Consider the following 14,919-nt stretch of genomic DNA (forward strand, 5'->3'; position numbering starts at 1 on the left):
CATTGTATCTAACATATAGATGAAGAAACTGAGGCCCAGAGAGCCAAGATCATTTAGGTCAGAGACAGCAAAGGAGAGAGCATGCCTAGTGGCCTCTCTGTAGCGTCTGCAGTAAGATGCAGTCTTTGCACAGCACTGCTCACAGTATTGAAGATAGTTATAATAGAGTCTTGGAGGGCTGAAAATAGTGTCACAACCTGAATCATTCAAAGAGCTTGAACTAGTTAGAACAGAGCTTGGACTGGAGAAGATTATTCTCAGATAGTCATTGAACTAGCTACTGATCCTGGTGATTGACACCTAGGACCAGAGTAGAGCCTTATCTTAAGTAAAGTAAGACATTTAACAAGTTTTCCTATCTATAAGTATAGGCCTTGCTACATAGTGAAACCTCAAACCATGAAAGCTGAAAACAACATCAAAATTAGAACCCATATCTCTTTTTTTTTTTCCCATTTTGACCATATCTCTTGCTGCAGACTTTAGATTTCCCTTCCCAGAAAAAGCTCATCCAGTCAAAAATTCTCAGAAAGGTATTGCCCAAATATTATCCAGAAAATGGACAGTCACCCTGTGTTGTGTTAGAGGCAGAAATGATAGGATGTGACAATATTGCCTGTCTTGGCCATGGGCTCTACTGTGCTGAGGTCCCTCTACCCTGTCTGCTTCTGCAGCTTGCTTTCCGAAGTCAGGTGTTGGTCCAGCAAACTCCTTTAAGATAGGATCTAATTCAAATAAGAGGAAGAAAGATAGACTACCAAATCAAACCTCAAATTCATGAAAAACCATATCTCTAGTGGCCACCGGGAGCAAGGGTGTGAGTCTGTGCTGGATGATATTACTGTCTCTTCAAAGTTAAGTATTTTCTTTCCAGGTAAGTGTTTGTGATTCTTCAAGATAAGAATGAAATTGGAAAGGCCTCTTATATAAGAACACAGCCAAGGAAAAGCCATATATTACAACTGTGTTCCTAGGCAGAAGAGGCATTCATTTTTTTTCCTCTTCCTCCTATCTCCCTCTCTCTTTCTCTCTCCTTTACCCCTCCCTCTCTCTCTCCCTCTCCTTCTCCAACTCCACACAACTATATCTGTATTTCTATTTGTGTGTATGTGTGTGTGTGTGTGTGTATATATATATATATATATATATATATATATATATATATATATATATATTGTCCTTAATCTTATCTCTAATCTCAGCCTTTGGAGATCAGGTAGAGGAAGACAGAAAATTCTGGAAGTACTTTGGCCTGAATGAAAGACCTTTGGATTCAGTGAGAGACTGTCTCAAGTAACAAAGTAGTAAAATATCAAAGTAGAAAGTGATTGAAGAAACCTTTGGCCACTGTAAAGCTTAAGCACATATGTGTATGCACATACCAATGGATATGTACATACACCACAAACACATAGATAGATACACATGTATACACATGCATACGATGTACACACACACACACATATTCACATACAGATAGACATACATAAACATACATCATATACACACGGAAAAACAAGAATTTATCATGGTTTACAACTCAGATGAAATGATATTTATGTGTCCAGAACATTTAAATATTAAATATTGATCAAACCATAATCATTCTCTCATGGTCAGAAGTAGAAATGGGAGGAGACATGGCCTGATGAGGAAGAGTGAAGCAGTCAACTTTCAATCGAGACACTGAACATGGAATGCCACTGTCAGGTTCAAGAGAACCTCTGGACAAATGGCTAACTACAGCGCCTATTAGCACACCAAGCACTGCTGGCTTCCAGGCTCACTCAGCATCCCAAATACCTGCTTCAGAGTCCATGTTAGCATAGACTTCTCAGAGCATCTCACCCCACTGCCTACCACAAGTTTCTCCAGCTCACTGGCTTTGCTTCCCCCAGCTTCTCATTCCCCGACAATGCAGTCGTTTTGGCCATGTGCTGTCTTGCTCTCTACTTTTTTGTCCTTTCCTCTCAGTCCCTCTCTCTTTGTGTTTCTTTCACTCTCTCCCATCCTCATCATGGCCAGGTCCAGTCTGCTGGTCGTGTTCAGTTCACTTCTATTTCTCCCTACTCTGGATTCTTCCAGATGCCTCTGGCTGTGCTCTCCCTCATACCTACAATAAACCCTTCCCCTCAACAATACGTTGGAGCAGTCATGTCCTCTGTTTACGTAGCCACCAAGTGGGTGGAAAAAACTGTTTAGAAATGGAACGGTGCAAGCCTGTCACAGATGACATGCTCATAAATATCAGAGTCACAACTCTAGCAGCTGGAGGATTAAAGGTCCCGCGACGAAGGAGAAACCCAAAATTTTGTTGGTTTGTTTTAAATGAACTTTTTGGAAATTCTAAAAAGTACATACATTTACAATTTTCATAAAAATTAATGACATTCTATATAGCTACCTACTGTAGTTGTTCAACATTCCTTGTGTCAAGATAGAATTCTCAACGTGTTAAAAAAAAAAATCAGGTCATCCAATTACAACCTGACATGTGTCAAGGTTTTACTTCACTGATGAAATGGGAAACAAGGCGAAGAACAAATGAGCTGCCTGAAAGTGTATAGCCCTCGGTGCCTGGAGAAATGACTCCCTGCTTTCTCAGAGGACCTAGATCCAGTTCCCAACATCCATACTGAGTAGGGTGACTCATGACCATCTAATTCTACAGCTCCAGGGGATCTGACACCCTCCTCTTCTGCCTTCCAGGGCACCAGCACGCACATCCACAGAGACACACATAAATAAAAATAAAATAAATCTTTAGGAAAAATATATAAGCCCCGATCTTTTGTGGGAGAAAAGATGGAAAATTGCCATCAGGTCTCAGATAGGTGGTGTTAGCACAGAGTAATAAAGCCAGATCCTTTTCCAAAGCAATGAACCAACACCGAATGCTATCTTTCACACGGTGACCTCTCACCCCTGTGGAATTCTCTAGCTCCCTAGAGATGTAAACTTTTGGTGTTTAATCAGCTGTGGACAGTCTGTCAGAACTGCATTTCCCGAGAGAGGCCCCTCAGTTGATTTTTATCAGAGATGCTCTATTAAAATGTCATGTAATCTTTATTTTGCTTTCTTTTCAAGTTTGGGGGTGGTTTTTTTTTTTTTTTTTCCTCTCTTGCACATTTGCCATAAATATAATTCACCTTAGAACCCAAGGAAAACAAAGCAGTCTTACAAAATACCAACTAGGTGTTGTTCACTTCCTGACTTCTCTGACCTGAAAGGATTCCCCCTCTTAAAAAGGGGTATTTTCATGAATGAAAGAGCAGCACTGAAAACATTCACATCACAGGAGGATTTCCCAGTTAGTTTCAACAGACAGGATTGAAATAAAGAACAAAGGGCACATCATGGGGACAGCTGGATTCAGTTTGTGATTCAGGTCTGGGTTCTCTTACTAAAACTTGCCCCAGGGGTGATAAGGCAGACCAGTTGTTGTGGAATACTGCTCCATACTTCAAAACACAGAAAACACAGAGGGGTCAGGGTGATTCAAAAAGATGGGTTGGCCCCACCCTAACATATCCACTGCCAGCTCTCTTCTTCTCACGGGGCTTAATCAGGGAAAGAACAATTAGAGTCTCTTTCAGATATCATAATCTATGATTATTAAAAGGAAAAAATATCACTGCAATTTGCAATGTGTTTAGGTTGGGTGGATTAATTTCTTTGCCCGGGCCATAATGGGAAGACTGATTTTGTCATTTCAATTACAAGCCACCATTTAGTTTGGGCCGGGAAGACACTTGTGTTGGGTTAGCCTCCACTTGCCTGGCATGGAACAATTAAGAGCAGCTGATTTGTGGTTGCACTTTTACAGCTTAGCACAGGTTTATCATCTTGAAAGTTTTCCATTTGCATATAAGCTATACATTCTTTGGGTGACATTTCCATATCAGCCAGGGTTTATATTATGCATTGCCTCAGACTTCACTTTCTGGTACGTGCAGAGAATCCTCAAGCTTGGCCGGGATGCTGATGCAGACCAGGGGAATGTTGATGTGAGGGAGTCACTCAGCTCCTGACATAGGTGGACACTTCAGGACTCTGGGAACAGGAGGGCTTGGTCCCTAATTGATGCCTCAAATCAGTAACTCAGGTTTTGATGTTGACCACATTCATACATACAGAAGCTGCAACACAGAGAGGGAAAACGATTTGCCCAAGGTCACCCAACTCAGATTAGGAGAGGTGGGGCCCAAAGTCAAATCCACCTGATCTCGGAACACTCCCCTGGACGGTCTTCACACTGTGGACTTTCAGAGAAAATGAGATGGAATGTCACAGTTTTATGCTTTAAATATCAAACTTCCTGAACAATCTAATTGATGCTCTTTAGACTAAAAAAGGAATGGATGTTTAAAAGAAGCCAGGCTCAGGAGGTCTAAAGGAACGGGGTACTTTTAATATCTATTTTGGTAAGGCAAGGAATATAGTCCTGGGGAGTAGTACACTGAGCGGAGGTCATTATATAAATTTGATGCAATTGTAAAGGGGTGAAGAAAAGATAAAAGAGTAATGAATATGTAGCATTGAAGATATTCTAAGAGAGGAAAGATCAGAAGTCACAGAAGGAGCTAGAAGTTGCCCACTTAAAAACAGAGACTATATTCATCTTGACAAATGGGCAAGCCTGAGCAGTAATTCGAGATCTGTGACCCTGTCCTTGTTGCTCCTGAGAATGAAAAAGAGGCAGACTTTGGAGCCGGACTGCTAGATTCAATTCTTTCCCTTGACTTCCTTGCTGGGTAAACCCCAGATAAGTTACTTCACTTTCCTGAGCTTCTATCTGGTCATTTGAATAGTGGCAATCATAATGTTGCTTATCTCAATTTGAAAATGGGTGCAGTGCTTGGCTGAGTACCAGGTGTTTAGCAAGTACTGTAATGATTTAGTACTGTAACCAGGAATGGCATGCGATGCAAGCTATAGCAAGTGATCAGTCAGGGGAAAGAATTGTAGAAATAAAGAAGTCAAGAAAGAGCTTCCCTGTCCCTCCTACCCTTAAGCCTTGGGAGGACACAGGGATGGAGAGTAGAGGACACATGTCTGGAAAAGAAAGACTGGCGTCTGTCTGGGCTTGATGGAACCAGACAATTTGAGGGGGACATGATCTACATCTGGTCACTCCTGTCTGTGTCTTTGGAAGAGTGATCTGGTCCAGTTTCAGAATCCTAAGTGTTGTCTCTCAATGCATTGCAGGCCTTCACTTATGACCACATCCAAGAGATCATGGTCCAGCTGCTTCGCACAGTGAACCGGACAGTCATCACGATGGGCCGAGATCACGCTTTGATTGTGAGTAGACCCTTCTTCCTGTCAAATAACCTTAAACTCCTCGAAGTTTCAGAGCAGGGGTTTTCTGGAGGCCTTTGTTGAATGCCAACACTGGACACTGCTTTGTTTTGTGCATAAAGGATTGGGTTTTTCTCCCACCTGAGTTAAGAAGATTTGAGCACTAGCTCAAGTTGTCAAAATAAAGTACAACTGACAGTCTATTAAAGTAGAGATATACCAGCAGGAATAGGGTGTCACTAGTAAACAGAGAGAGGGGAGAGTTTTTATAAGAAAATAAGGTAGAACGGTTCAGATCCTTGTCTACCTTTTTGCTTGGCCTTACTTAAGTGTTGCTTAGGTTCAGGACTCTAAGGGCTTGATTCTCTAAGTGGCTTTATCATGTGAACTCTGCCTGTGTTAGGTCTTAGGCAGTCCACCAGGAAGTCCATATATCCAGACACAAGGACTGTACAAGGATTTCTGGTGATTAGGAACTGTGAAATTGCTTCTTATCTGCCAAAAGGAATCATTACCCTCACCTCTGACAGAAGGGACACAGGGTTCCACCAGCATCCTCCTTTGGTTCCAAATCAAAGCCCACTCTGGCCTCAGGGGCCCTAAGTCTCCACCCACAAGTACTTGTTTTACACTTCAAACCCCTGCCCTAGCAACCTGGCCCAGCTCTCTTCCCCAGGCTTCCCTCTTCCCAGATTCTCTTTGTAATGACAAGGGTCTCCTCCTCCCTACAGCTATCCTCCCTCCTCTTACAAGATAACCCTGGCCAGGTCTGGTTGGCCTCTCTTTCTGCTCTGGACTCTTCCAGACGCCTCTGGATATTTTCTCTCTCTTACCTACAGCAAAAACCTTCCTCTTAACAGAACCATGGAGTGGTCATGTCAGCATTTTCTTTACTGCATTCTGGTATATCCAGGTCAGTGATAATTTGAGGGTAATTTTTTTCTGTATAAACACTATTTCAAAGCAGGGAAGATTGCTGTTCCATGTGTGAATGTGTTCCCTCCCAACCCAAAAAAATGAACAAAGAGACAAATGAATCACCAACAGTGTGGCCTCTCCCCATCTTGCCTAAATAAGGGCAAACTTTGAGTTCCTGGTGTCCCCAGCCATGCTGCTCTCCTGCTCAAACCTGCTGGCAGTTTCTCATCTCAGGCAGGAGTAAATCCAAACCGATGTCAGCTCTGGGGACCCCCTGCCTTCTGGTCATTCCTTTATGTGTTCCTCCCACATATAAACAGAATTCTACTTGGTATCTGCAGGCTGGTTCTCTCACTGTAATCAGATTGGTCCAGGAATCTCCTAATCAGAGAGGCTTCTTGGTCCTGATGCCAGTCTGCAGCACTGGGGTCCCTCCACCAGCTTCAAAAGCGATAACATGATTCTTTATCTTTCTCAGCAGGTCTCCTCTGGGCTTTATTAGGTTATTGTCTTGTTCTCATTGTAAGGGTGGGAGTCCTGAGAAGCAATTTAAAAAAAAAAAATCCCTGCTGTGTTTTGAGTCCCATAACAGCATCCAACAGAGTAGATGTTCAATAAATACTAAATAAAGATATGAACGTATGACTGAATGGATGGATGAATGAATGAAGTGTACCAAGCTGAGATGCTGATGTGTAAAGACCAGTGCTACTCATCTCAGATTGACTGCTGCCATGTTTGATAGGATCATAATAGTTAACAGAATTCCCACGTCCCTGAGACAGGACAAACATCATCCTGTACGTTTTGTGATGGCTAACTACTCTTGGGCATGGGCCTGGCATGCAGTATGTTGAATACCCAGTGACTTTCCACTGGAGAAAAATGATTTTCTCTTTCCTAGCAGATGATTAATTACAAATACTTTCCCAAATTGGGGCGGGATTTGGGGTCTACGTCTCCTTGTCAGTACTGAGATTTAGCTGGCCTAAACCTGCTGCCAGTCTCTGTGAGTTCATGTGAGCACTGGTCCTGTCTCATCCAGAGGACACGGTTTCCTTGCAGTCCTCTACCACCTCTAGCTTCTTTCTACCTCCTCTTCCTCACAGATGTTCAGATCCCTGAACCTTGAGGGTTGAGGTTTGATGAAGTCATCTCATTTGGGATGAGAGCTTCAGTCTCTCATTTCCTCGATGCCATTGCCCAGTTGTTGGCCAACACAAAACAAACTTGGTGAGTTTATGGGGGAAGGTGTTGGGGGATGGCTTCGTTCCATTTTGTTTTAGCATTTTTATTTGTCTATTTGTCTGTCTGTTTGTTTTGATCTTTCTTTTCGTGAGAGAAAGAGAGAGAGAGGAAGAGAGGGAGGGAGGGAGAGAGGAAAGAGAGAGGAAGGGGTCACATGAAATTGGGAGGTGTGGAGAAGCTGAGAAGAATTGGAAGAGGGAAAAGTATGATCAAAATATATTAAATGAAGTTTTAGTTAAGATATACTATATGAAAAATTTCCTAACATTTAAGTACTGACAGATTGTATGATTCTCTGACAACCACACTCAGCTTTCCAAAAGCACACTGGCATCCATGCCTTACTGTGGTTTAGTAAGATCTATGGTTGTGGTTATCTAATGACAGCCTACTTCATGGATACAGAGCCCAGTTTATCACATATGTTCTAATGGTAGCTGGAGACAGTGTGGTCCCTAAAAGGAGCCTGAGTCCCACAGTCCTCCAGGAATTTGGCTCCGTCTACTCCCCTCTACACCTGTTTATTTACTCTCTAAGCCAGTTTACTTGCCAAGTGTTATATGCATCTAAAGAAGCAAGGCTAGGCTGGGAATGAGCTCAGTCTATGTGAGGCCCAGGATTCCATCCTTCATCATGAAAAGCTAGATAGATGACAGATAGATAGATAGATAGATAGATAGATAGATAGATAGATGACAGATAGATAGTAGGTAGGTAGGTAGATAGATGACAGATAGACAGACAGATAGACAGACAGACAGACAGACAGATAGATAGAAGATAGACAGATAGAAGATAGACAGATAGACAGACAGACAGACAGACAGACAGATGAAGACTTGGTAGTGCCCACAGAGTCCTGCAGTGCCAGGATCTCCTACCTCCCTGGGCTGCACAGCCTTGCAAACAGTTTGTCATTTTTCTCACTTAGCATCCTTCCAGAGCTGAAGTACCACCATTTCTTACAGAGTTAGAAGCCTCCTATGTGTGGCTCCCGGAGCGCACCTTAGATAAGCATTTTATGACCTTCCTAATCTTTATTCCTTTCCTTTGGAATGGATCTGAAGGTGATCATCAATCCATTTGGCTCATTCTGTATATAACAGGCTCTTACCTCCCTGCCTTTCTTTGAGAGCAGCAGCTCTTTAGAACAGGGTATGAACTGTAGAAAGCGCTAAGTAAGTGGTGTCTATTGTTATTTTCCTTCTTATCTTGTCCAATGAGTCTCTGTCTGTCTGCATTATCAACTATAACAAGTGATGAAGGAGTAGTTCTCATTCACTCCTGCTTCTTTTATGGGTCTGTTCATGGATGCTTTGCCCTAGTGATAGTGACTGGACTTTCCAATACATATTCCTCTTGCTGTCTGGTATTCTTTACATGCCCCTACTCCCCACTGCTCAATAGTTTCCCCACTGCCTATAAAATGGCTCATAAATACATTCAGATCAATCTCACCTTCTAGTGTCTTCTGTGGCCTCAACTACTCTTTCTTTCAGCCTTTCATCTGACTTTCTGTCTAAACATCCAGAAAGGTATATGTCTGGATATTGCCCACATATACCTGGGTAGTGCTCTCGCTCTCTGCACTGCCTGAGCATCTTGTATTGTCTACCACGCCTTCCTGTGCCTTCTCACCCTGGTGACCTCCTGCCTAAGTCCAGCATAGCCACATACCCTTAGGAAGCTACCCTGACAAGAACATGCAACACTAAGCAGACTAGTTTTCATGAGTTCTATCACTTTGGTATGGTTGTATGGCCATCACGGTAACTTAGTCTGGGTCATTCCCTTCCCCACCCTAGGTTATTTTGTGGTCACTCTCCATTCCTTCCCCATTCCTAAGCTATCTGTATGCATTTGTCTATTTGGGGAACTTCAGAAGGTGAAATCACACAAGTTTGATTTCTCATGCCTGACTTCTTTCCTGAGCATGTTCTGTAGTCCATCCATCCATATTTGGGAATATGCCACACTCTGTTTCCTTTTATTGCTGGATAATATTATATTGTATAGATGTATTATGTTGGTGGATAATGTTCTATTATATGAACATGATATCTCCTTATCCTATACTAGTTGGTGGGGTTGGTACTATCTTCAGCTCTGGGCTATTATAGATTAGGCTGCTGTGGTATTTGCTTATAGGTTCTGTGTGAACATATTTGAATTCCTCTTGAGTAGAAATTTCATAGTGGAATAGTTGAGGCAACAGTAGTTTTCCTAAGAAATTGTCCAACTGTGTCTCAAAGAGACTGTACCACACTACATTCTACAAGCCATGACTGAAGCATCTGGTCCCCACATTCTTGCATAAACAAGACTGCAGACTCTATCAATCCTAATGGATGGTCTCAGAACAGATCTACTGAGACCTTTTCTTGTCATCTGCCCTTGGTGGTGGTTGTTGTTTTGTTTTTTAGTCATTTTGTTTGTTTGATTGTTTGTGTTTGTTTGTGAGCTAACCCTACCTCCTCTCTATTTCCATATGACATTTGAGAGGTTGCATCTGTCTTCCAGTGGTTGGTACATCTTCATGCAGTTTCTGTTAGACACGTCCATACACATCCTATCAACACTGTGCTCAAGTGCATGGACCCACAGAGTACTCACTCATTTCTTTGGCATTTTTGTGAGAATCTGTGCTATCCTTAGAAGAGGCTCTGAAGTTGTTTCTCTCCTACATTGGAAGAGCCCTGAGGGAAAGGACTATGTTCCACTTGTCCCTTAGCAGAATGCCTTGTGAAGAGTGGGTATTCAGTACACACTTACTGAGTAAATTAAGTAGCTAATGAATGAGTGAAACATCACCTGGAAGGCAGGGGAAGCATAGCCGTGCATCAGCCCCCAAATTGTCTTTTCTTTTTTACTAAGTGTGCTTTTGCAGTAACAACTGGCAACATGTTAGGAAGGAAGGGGGTGATGTAAGACTGGCTTGTTCCTCATTTCTCTGTCCCTTGGTCTGGTCCCAGAGCCTTGTGGAGCTGCTGTTGCAAGCTAGCCTTTAGTCCTGGTGACTCCCGTTTGCTGATTTAACTACAATGAAGACAGAATTGAATCTGGAACACTAGGAGATAGAAGGAAAACCCAAAAGGTGTTTTCTTAAGACAGCTCCAATTTCACAAAAGGGGCCTTTCTAGCAATTCCAAGAATAGAAAGACCTCCTTCAAAGTAAAGAGAATGATGCTCAGGGGTCAGGGGTCCCTGTCTTAGTGCCCAAGGCTCCAATTTAATTTCAAATTGTGATTTGACAAGGAGGAAACATTCCCATTTCACCCATCATTTTTAATTTTCCTGATATGATTTCTATTGGCTAGTTTCCATTGCTTGGGAATATTAAACAATCAATGTTTTTGACACATGCCATTTGTATCTAGTGCTTCTGAAATCCCAAACAAGACCTTGGCTTGGGAGGCGGGGGGATTGCAGCATGCCTCTTTCTATGGGGCAAACCGTGGTTCCTTTGTCTCAGCACATTGTAATTATCATTTGCTAGAGACCACTCCCAGTTTTTCTGTAAATCATCTGACTGAACAATGGATTGTTGGAGAAGACAAACGGACAAAGGAAAGTCTATCAAAACTAAAATCAGGATGTAGGAGGCCTGATGCCTTTCCATTTCTCTCTGCCAGATTCTAATTGAACAGATAACAGATTGTTTATTGTCATCCTTGATTTCCCAAGGAGCTTGACTTTGATGGTGAGAGGGCGTGGCTTGGTTTGGAAGAGGTGACACTTGATCAAGGGAGATGGGGAGAAAGGAGTAGGGCTCCACACTCTCTCTGCAGAGAATTATCAAAATGTAGCAGCATCTTAACATCTTTAAACCTTGGCTTTTGTTGTTTCCCTAGCTTTCAAGTCAGGGTCATAAAGCAGACTGGGCTGCCCATGCCCACTCTTGTTGATTGGTGATGTCTGCCTGAAATACTGTCATGAAAATGATTGCGGGAGCTCCATGTTGACTCAGTGGGAAGAACCAAATTGATTAGCCATGTCTGTCATAGTGTGAACTGATCAGCAATGACATATTGAAGATATTTATAAATACTTCATATTGATTGCAGTTATTGGTGTTTCCATTCTAACCTAGTCTAAAGTGTTTATATAGCCAATATTCTCTTCCTTGTTTCCTTTACAAAGGCTGATTTAGGTGAATGGCAAAAAAGCACTGATCTTGAAGAACCCACATTTTACCTGGTAACTATTCTTATGTGAAGTGTGCTGGGTTCATATCCAGTGCTTGTATCCAATATATAAGCTGCGCATTGATTTTCTGTGGACATAAGACAGAGAAGATGCTGCCACCCATATTGTAACATCAGGTGTTCCCTTTAGAGATGTTAGTCAGCACATGCAACAAGAAAGTTTGACCCAGTTGTGTGTAAATCCTGTCTTGAGTTCTAAGGCAACAGTAGTTACCATTCTGTCCAAGGCTAGACATTATACTGCAAGTCAGAGAGTAGAAATATCATATCTAAAGTCACACAGCAAGTGGCACTGAGACAGGATGTGAACAATGTCACCAGAGTCTCCTTCCTAGAGAGATACTGTCCCACCCGAAGTTTGCAGATCAAGGCAAACTTGCAGGTCTGTTTATCCCAAAGAAGGCTGGCCCCTCCCCTTACCTAACCCGGGCACCCCACAGCAAAAATCAACCACAAAACATGTCCACTGCCTGGAGTTCTGGGAAGGAAAGCGATCTGGTAATTCTGTTGAAACTGGGATTTAGCTTTTATTTCGGGTAGTTAAAATAAGCCTCTGGGTGATATATTTTGGGCCTAATTACCCCGCTTTTCACAGAGGAGTCTTTGGAGTGATTAAATAAAGGTAACTGCAGTTGGCATTCAGAGCAGTTTGTTAAAAAGGAACCAGGGGGAAAATCTGGAAGTCACCCCCACCCTACTGTTTCACCTAACAGGATTCCCGGAAAACCTGTGTTGAGTAAGCTCTGACTTCACATTCTAGTCATTTTGGCAGTGCTGAGTGGGGACTCCAGGTGACCTGCTCAGAGCCACAGCAAGACTCTTGGTGGCACACCCTCCTACCTCCAGCCCATTGTCCATGGAGAGCGTGCATGCGATTCCCACGTACAGTGTTTGTCATCCATTGAGCAGATATTCAGTGGCAGGCAGACCTCTTCTGCTTCACTCGGCTTCCATCAGTTACATCTGTTGTAGAGGCAACAGTTGAGGTTCATCCGAGGTTGAGTGACTTGCCTATAAGTGCACAGCTTGCTAGTAGTGGAGGACCTAAAGTCTGAATACAATACTCAGCCTTTTAGCATCTAAAGGAACATGTTAGGTACCAGCCTCCTTAAAGGTCCCTAATGAAGCATCTTCAACTCCCAGCTGCTGTTCTGCCTCAGCTGGGAACGAATGAGGTAACCCATGTGATGGCTTTTCAGAAACCTCCACAAGGGCTTAGAATTTGTGGGTAGATTTGGATGGCGAAGACATCGTTAGAGACAGTCTCCTCGATTCTGGTAATTCAATCTCAGAGCTAAAATTACGTGTAGGGGGAAGAACCTTTTGTTTATTTAAATGTTTATTTTGTTTACTGGGAGGAAAGGGAAGAAGCAGGCCAGCTCAGTGGCAGAGTAAGCATCTGGGATGAGATTCCTAAGTGCTGAGGAAGTTCCTCCTTCACTGTCCAGCTGCCCATCCTGTCTTTGATGACCTTCCAACTGAAAATGTTTCTGAGCCAGGATTGGACCACCATCTCTGTCTTTGCTGCCATTGCTACATCTCCTAAGTGCACACATGGCCTCCCTGCTTATCCTTTCCAGATCTAATCTTCCACCAAAGGGCTCCTCTAAAGAACTTTTTGGATGAAGAAGTATCTGGGCCTCCACAATGCTGACAGATGGAGGCCTAGTTAAGTGGACCCTCTGGGAACCCCATGTCTATCTGTCTCTCACACAGTGTTTCCACACAACGTTCCCTCTCTGTGTATGTATATGTCTATGTGTGCATGTTCATATGTGTAGGTATGGTAATTTTTATACTTGTGTATGTTTGTTTATTAGGGGGAATAATAAATTTATTATAAGAAAATACTAAAAATTATGCAAGGGGCTTGACTTCAGGATGGTAACACAAAGGTGGCATCATTAGCTCAGGATGGCTTGGTTGCTATGTAAGCTGGTAGCATGGGGAAGAGCACAGGCCCTATGTTTGGAGCACAGTGCTCTTTTATGGAAGCTCATAAATGCATATTAGGGAATAATTGGATATACATGCATGCACACATGTACACACACATACATACACACACACATACACACAGTCTTTCAACTCTCAAGGGGGTCACTGTATATAGGACAGAAGTCACCTATCAAAAGCTGATGTCATAGAACTGAATCTGGGTCTTGAATGTTATGAAACCTTTGGGTGGGTGGATTGGAAAGGCCAGGGAATTCTAGGTGGGTGCAGGCCAGGAAACTCTAGGTGGATGCAGGACTCCTTGCCTATTCTGTCTTATGGTCTTCCATTCCTTAGGCATCATCTTTGGTGACCTGTTGATGTTGCAATTACATTGTTTCCACACTGGACTGGGATTTTCTTTTTTCCCTATCTGTGTTCCATAGCAGACTGTGACTCCTGGGAGAAGGAGCGGTGTCCTCATATGGTTGGGGTTCCTGTCTCCTTGTCAAGGACTTCGAGTGTAGCAGATGCTCAGTCCAACCTCAGGGAGTGACTTAATGGAAAAAGCAAACCAATCCAAAGGACAAGTGGATGCTGAGATGTTTAAAAGGTCTGCTTTTAAAACTAGGTGAGAAAAGCTCTGTTTCATGCCAGGCTTCCCTTTAAGGATCTTCTATATATAAAATTCTACAATTCTTCCCTAGCCCCACGAAAGGGTTCTTTTTGACAGATTGGAGACAAGCCTGATTCATCCTCAAAATCATCTTTCTGATCCCAGATGGGGAAATGGAGAGGATTCATTGGCCTCCTCTTTGGTCTGTCCCTGGAGCAGCCTATGCAGGGATGGTGCCCTGTTTGGTAAACTGAGGCTGCTATTACTACCACCAAGAATTTTCTCCATTTGACTTGGGGACCTTTGCCTTGGGGGTCTGCAGAATAGGTCAGCTTCAGACCTAGAGAAACTGGTATCCCAGTGGGACCATCACTAGCCACACACAGCTGTCAGCACCAGAAAAGGGACACACACACACACACACACACACAATTTGGGAATCATTCAGCAAATGCTGGGAAATGCACTATTATGTCATCAAAGTTTTAACAAAATTACCTCCAAATAGCCCAGTGCCATAGCTTCTGTTAGTGGAGCTGTGCAAATCTGATTTGGGACAAGTGACTTTAAGTGTGTTCATAAAGATAAGACTCTACAGAAGCTCTTGTGCTGTTTCCCGACACCAGGGCCCTTCTTTAGAACAGAATGTCTGCCTTTGGTCTTGGCTGACCATCATCTCAGACAGCATTGCTTTCG

At 42.9% G+C, this 14,919-nt stretch overlaps 1 protein-coding gene across 1 annotated transcript in view; it reads left to right on the forward strand.

The window, feature by feature from the left end:
* The window catches only part of Dock2 (dedicator of cytokinesis 2), a 409,472-nt gene that overhangs the window by 187,152 nt on the left and 207,401 nt on the right, over positions 1 to 14,919 (forward strand). The window contains exon 27 of the mRNA XM_034506657.2: positions 5,209 to 5,304. Coding sequence (XP_034362548.1) covers positions 5,209 to 5,304 — 96 coding nt within the window. The remainder of the gene's footprint in view (positions 1 to 5,208; positions 5,305 to 14,919) is intronic.

The sequence above is a fragment of the Arvicanthis niloticus genome, chromosome 6 (assembly GCF_011762505.2).
Source record: "Arvicanthis niloticus isolate mArvNil1 chromosome 6, mArvNil1.pat.X, whole genome shotgun sequence".
In the NCBI taxonomy this organism is placed as follows: Eukaryota; Metazoa; Chordata; class Mammalia; order Rodentia; family Muridae; genus Arvicanthis; species Arvicanthis niloticus.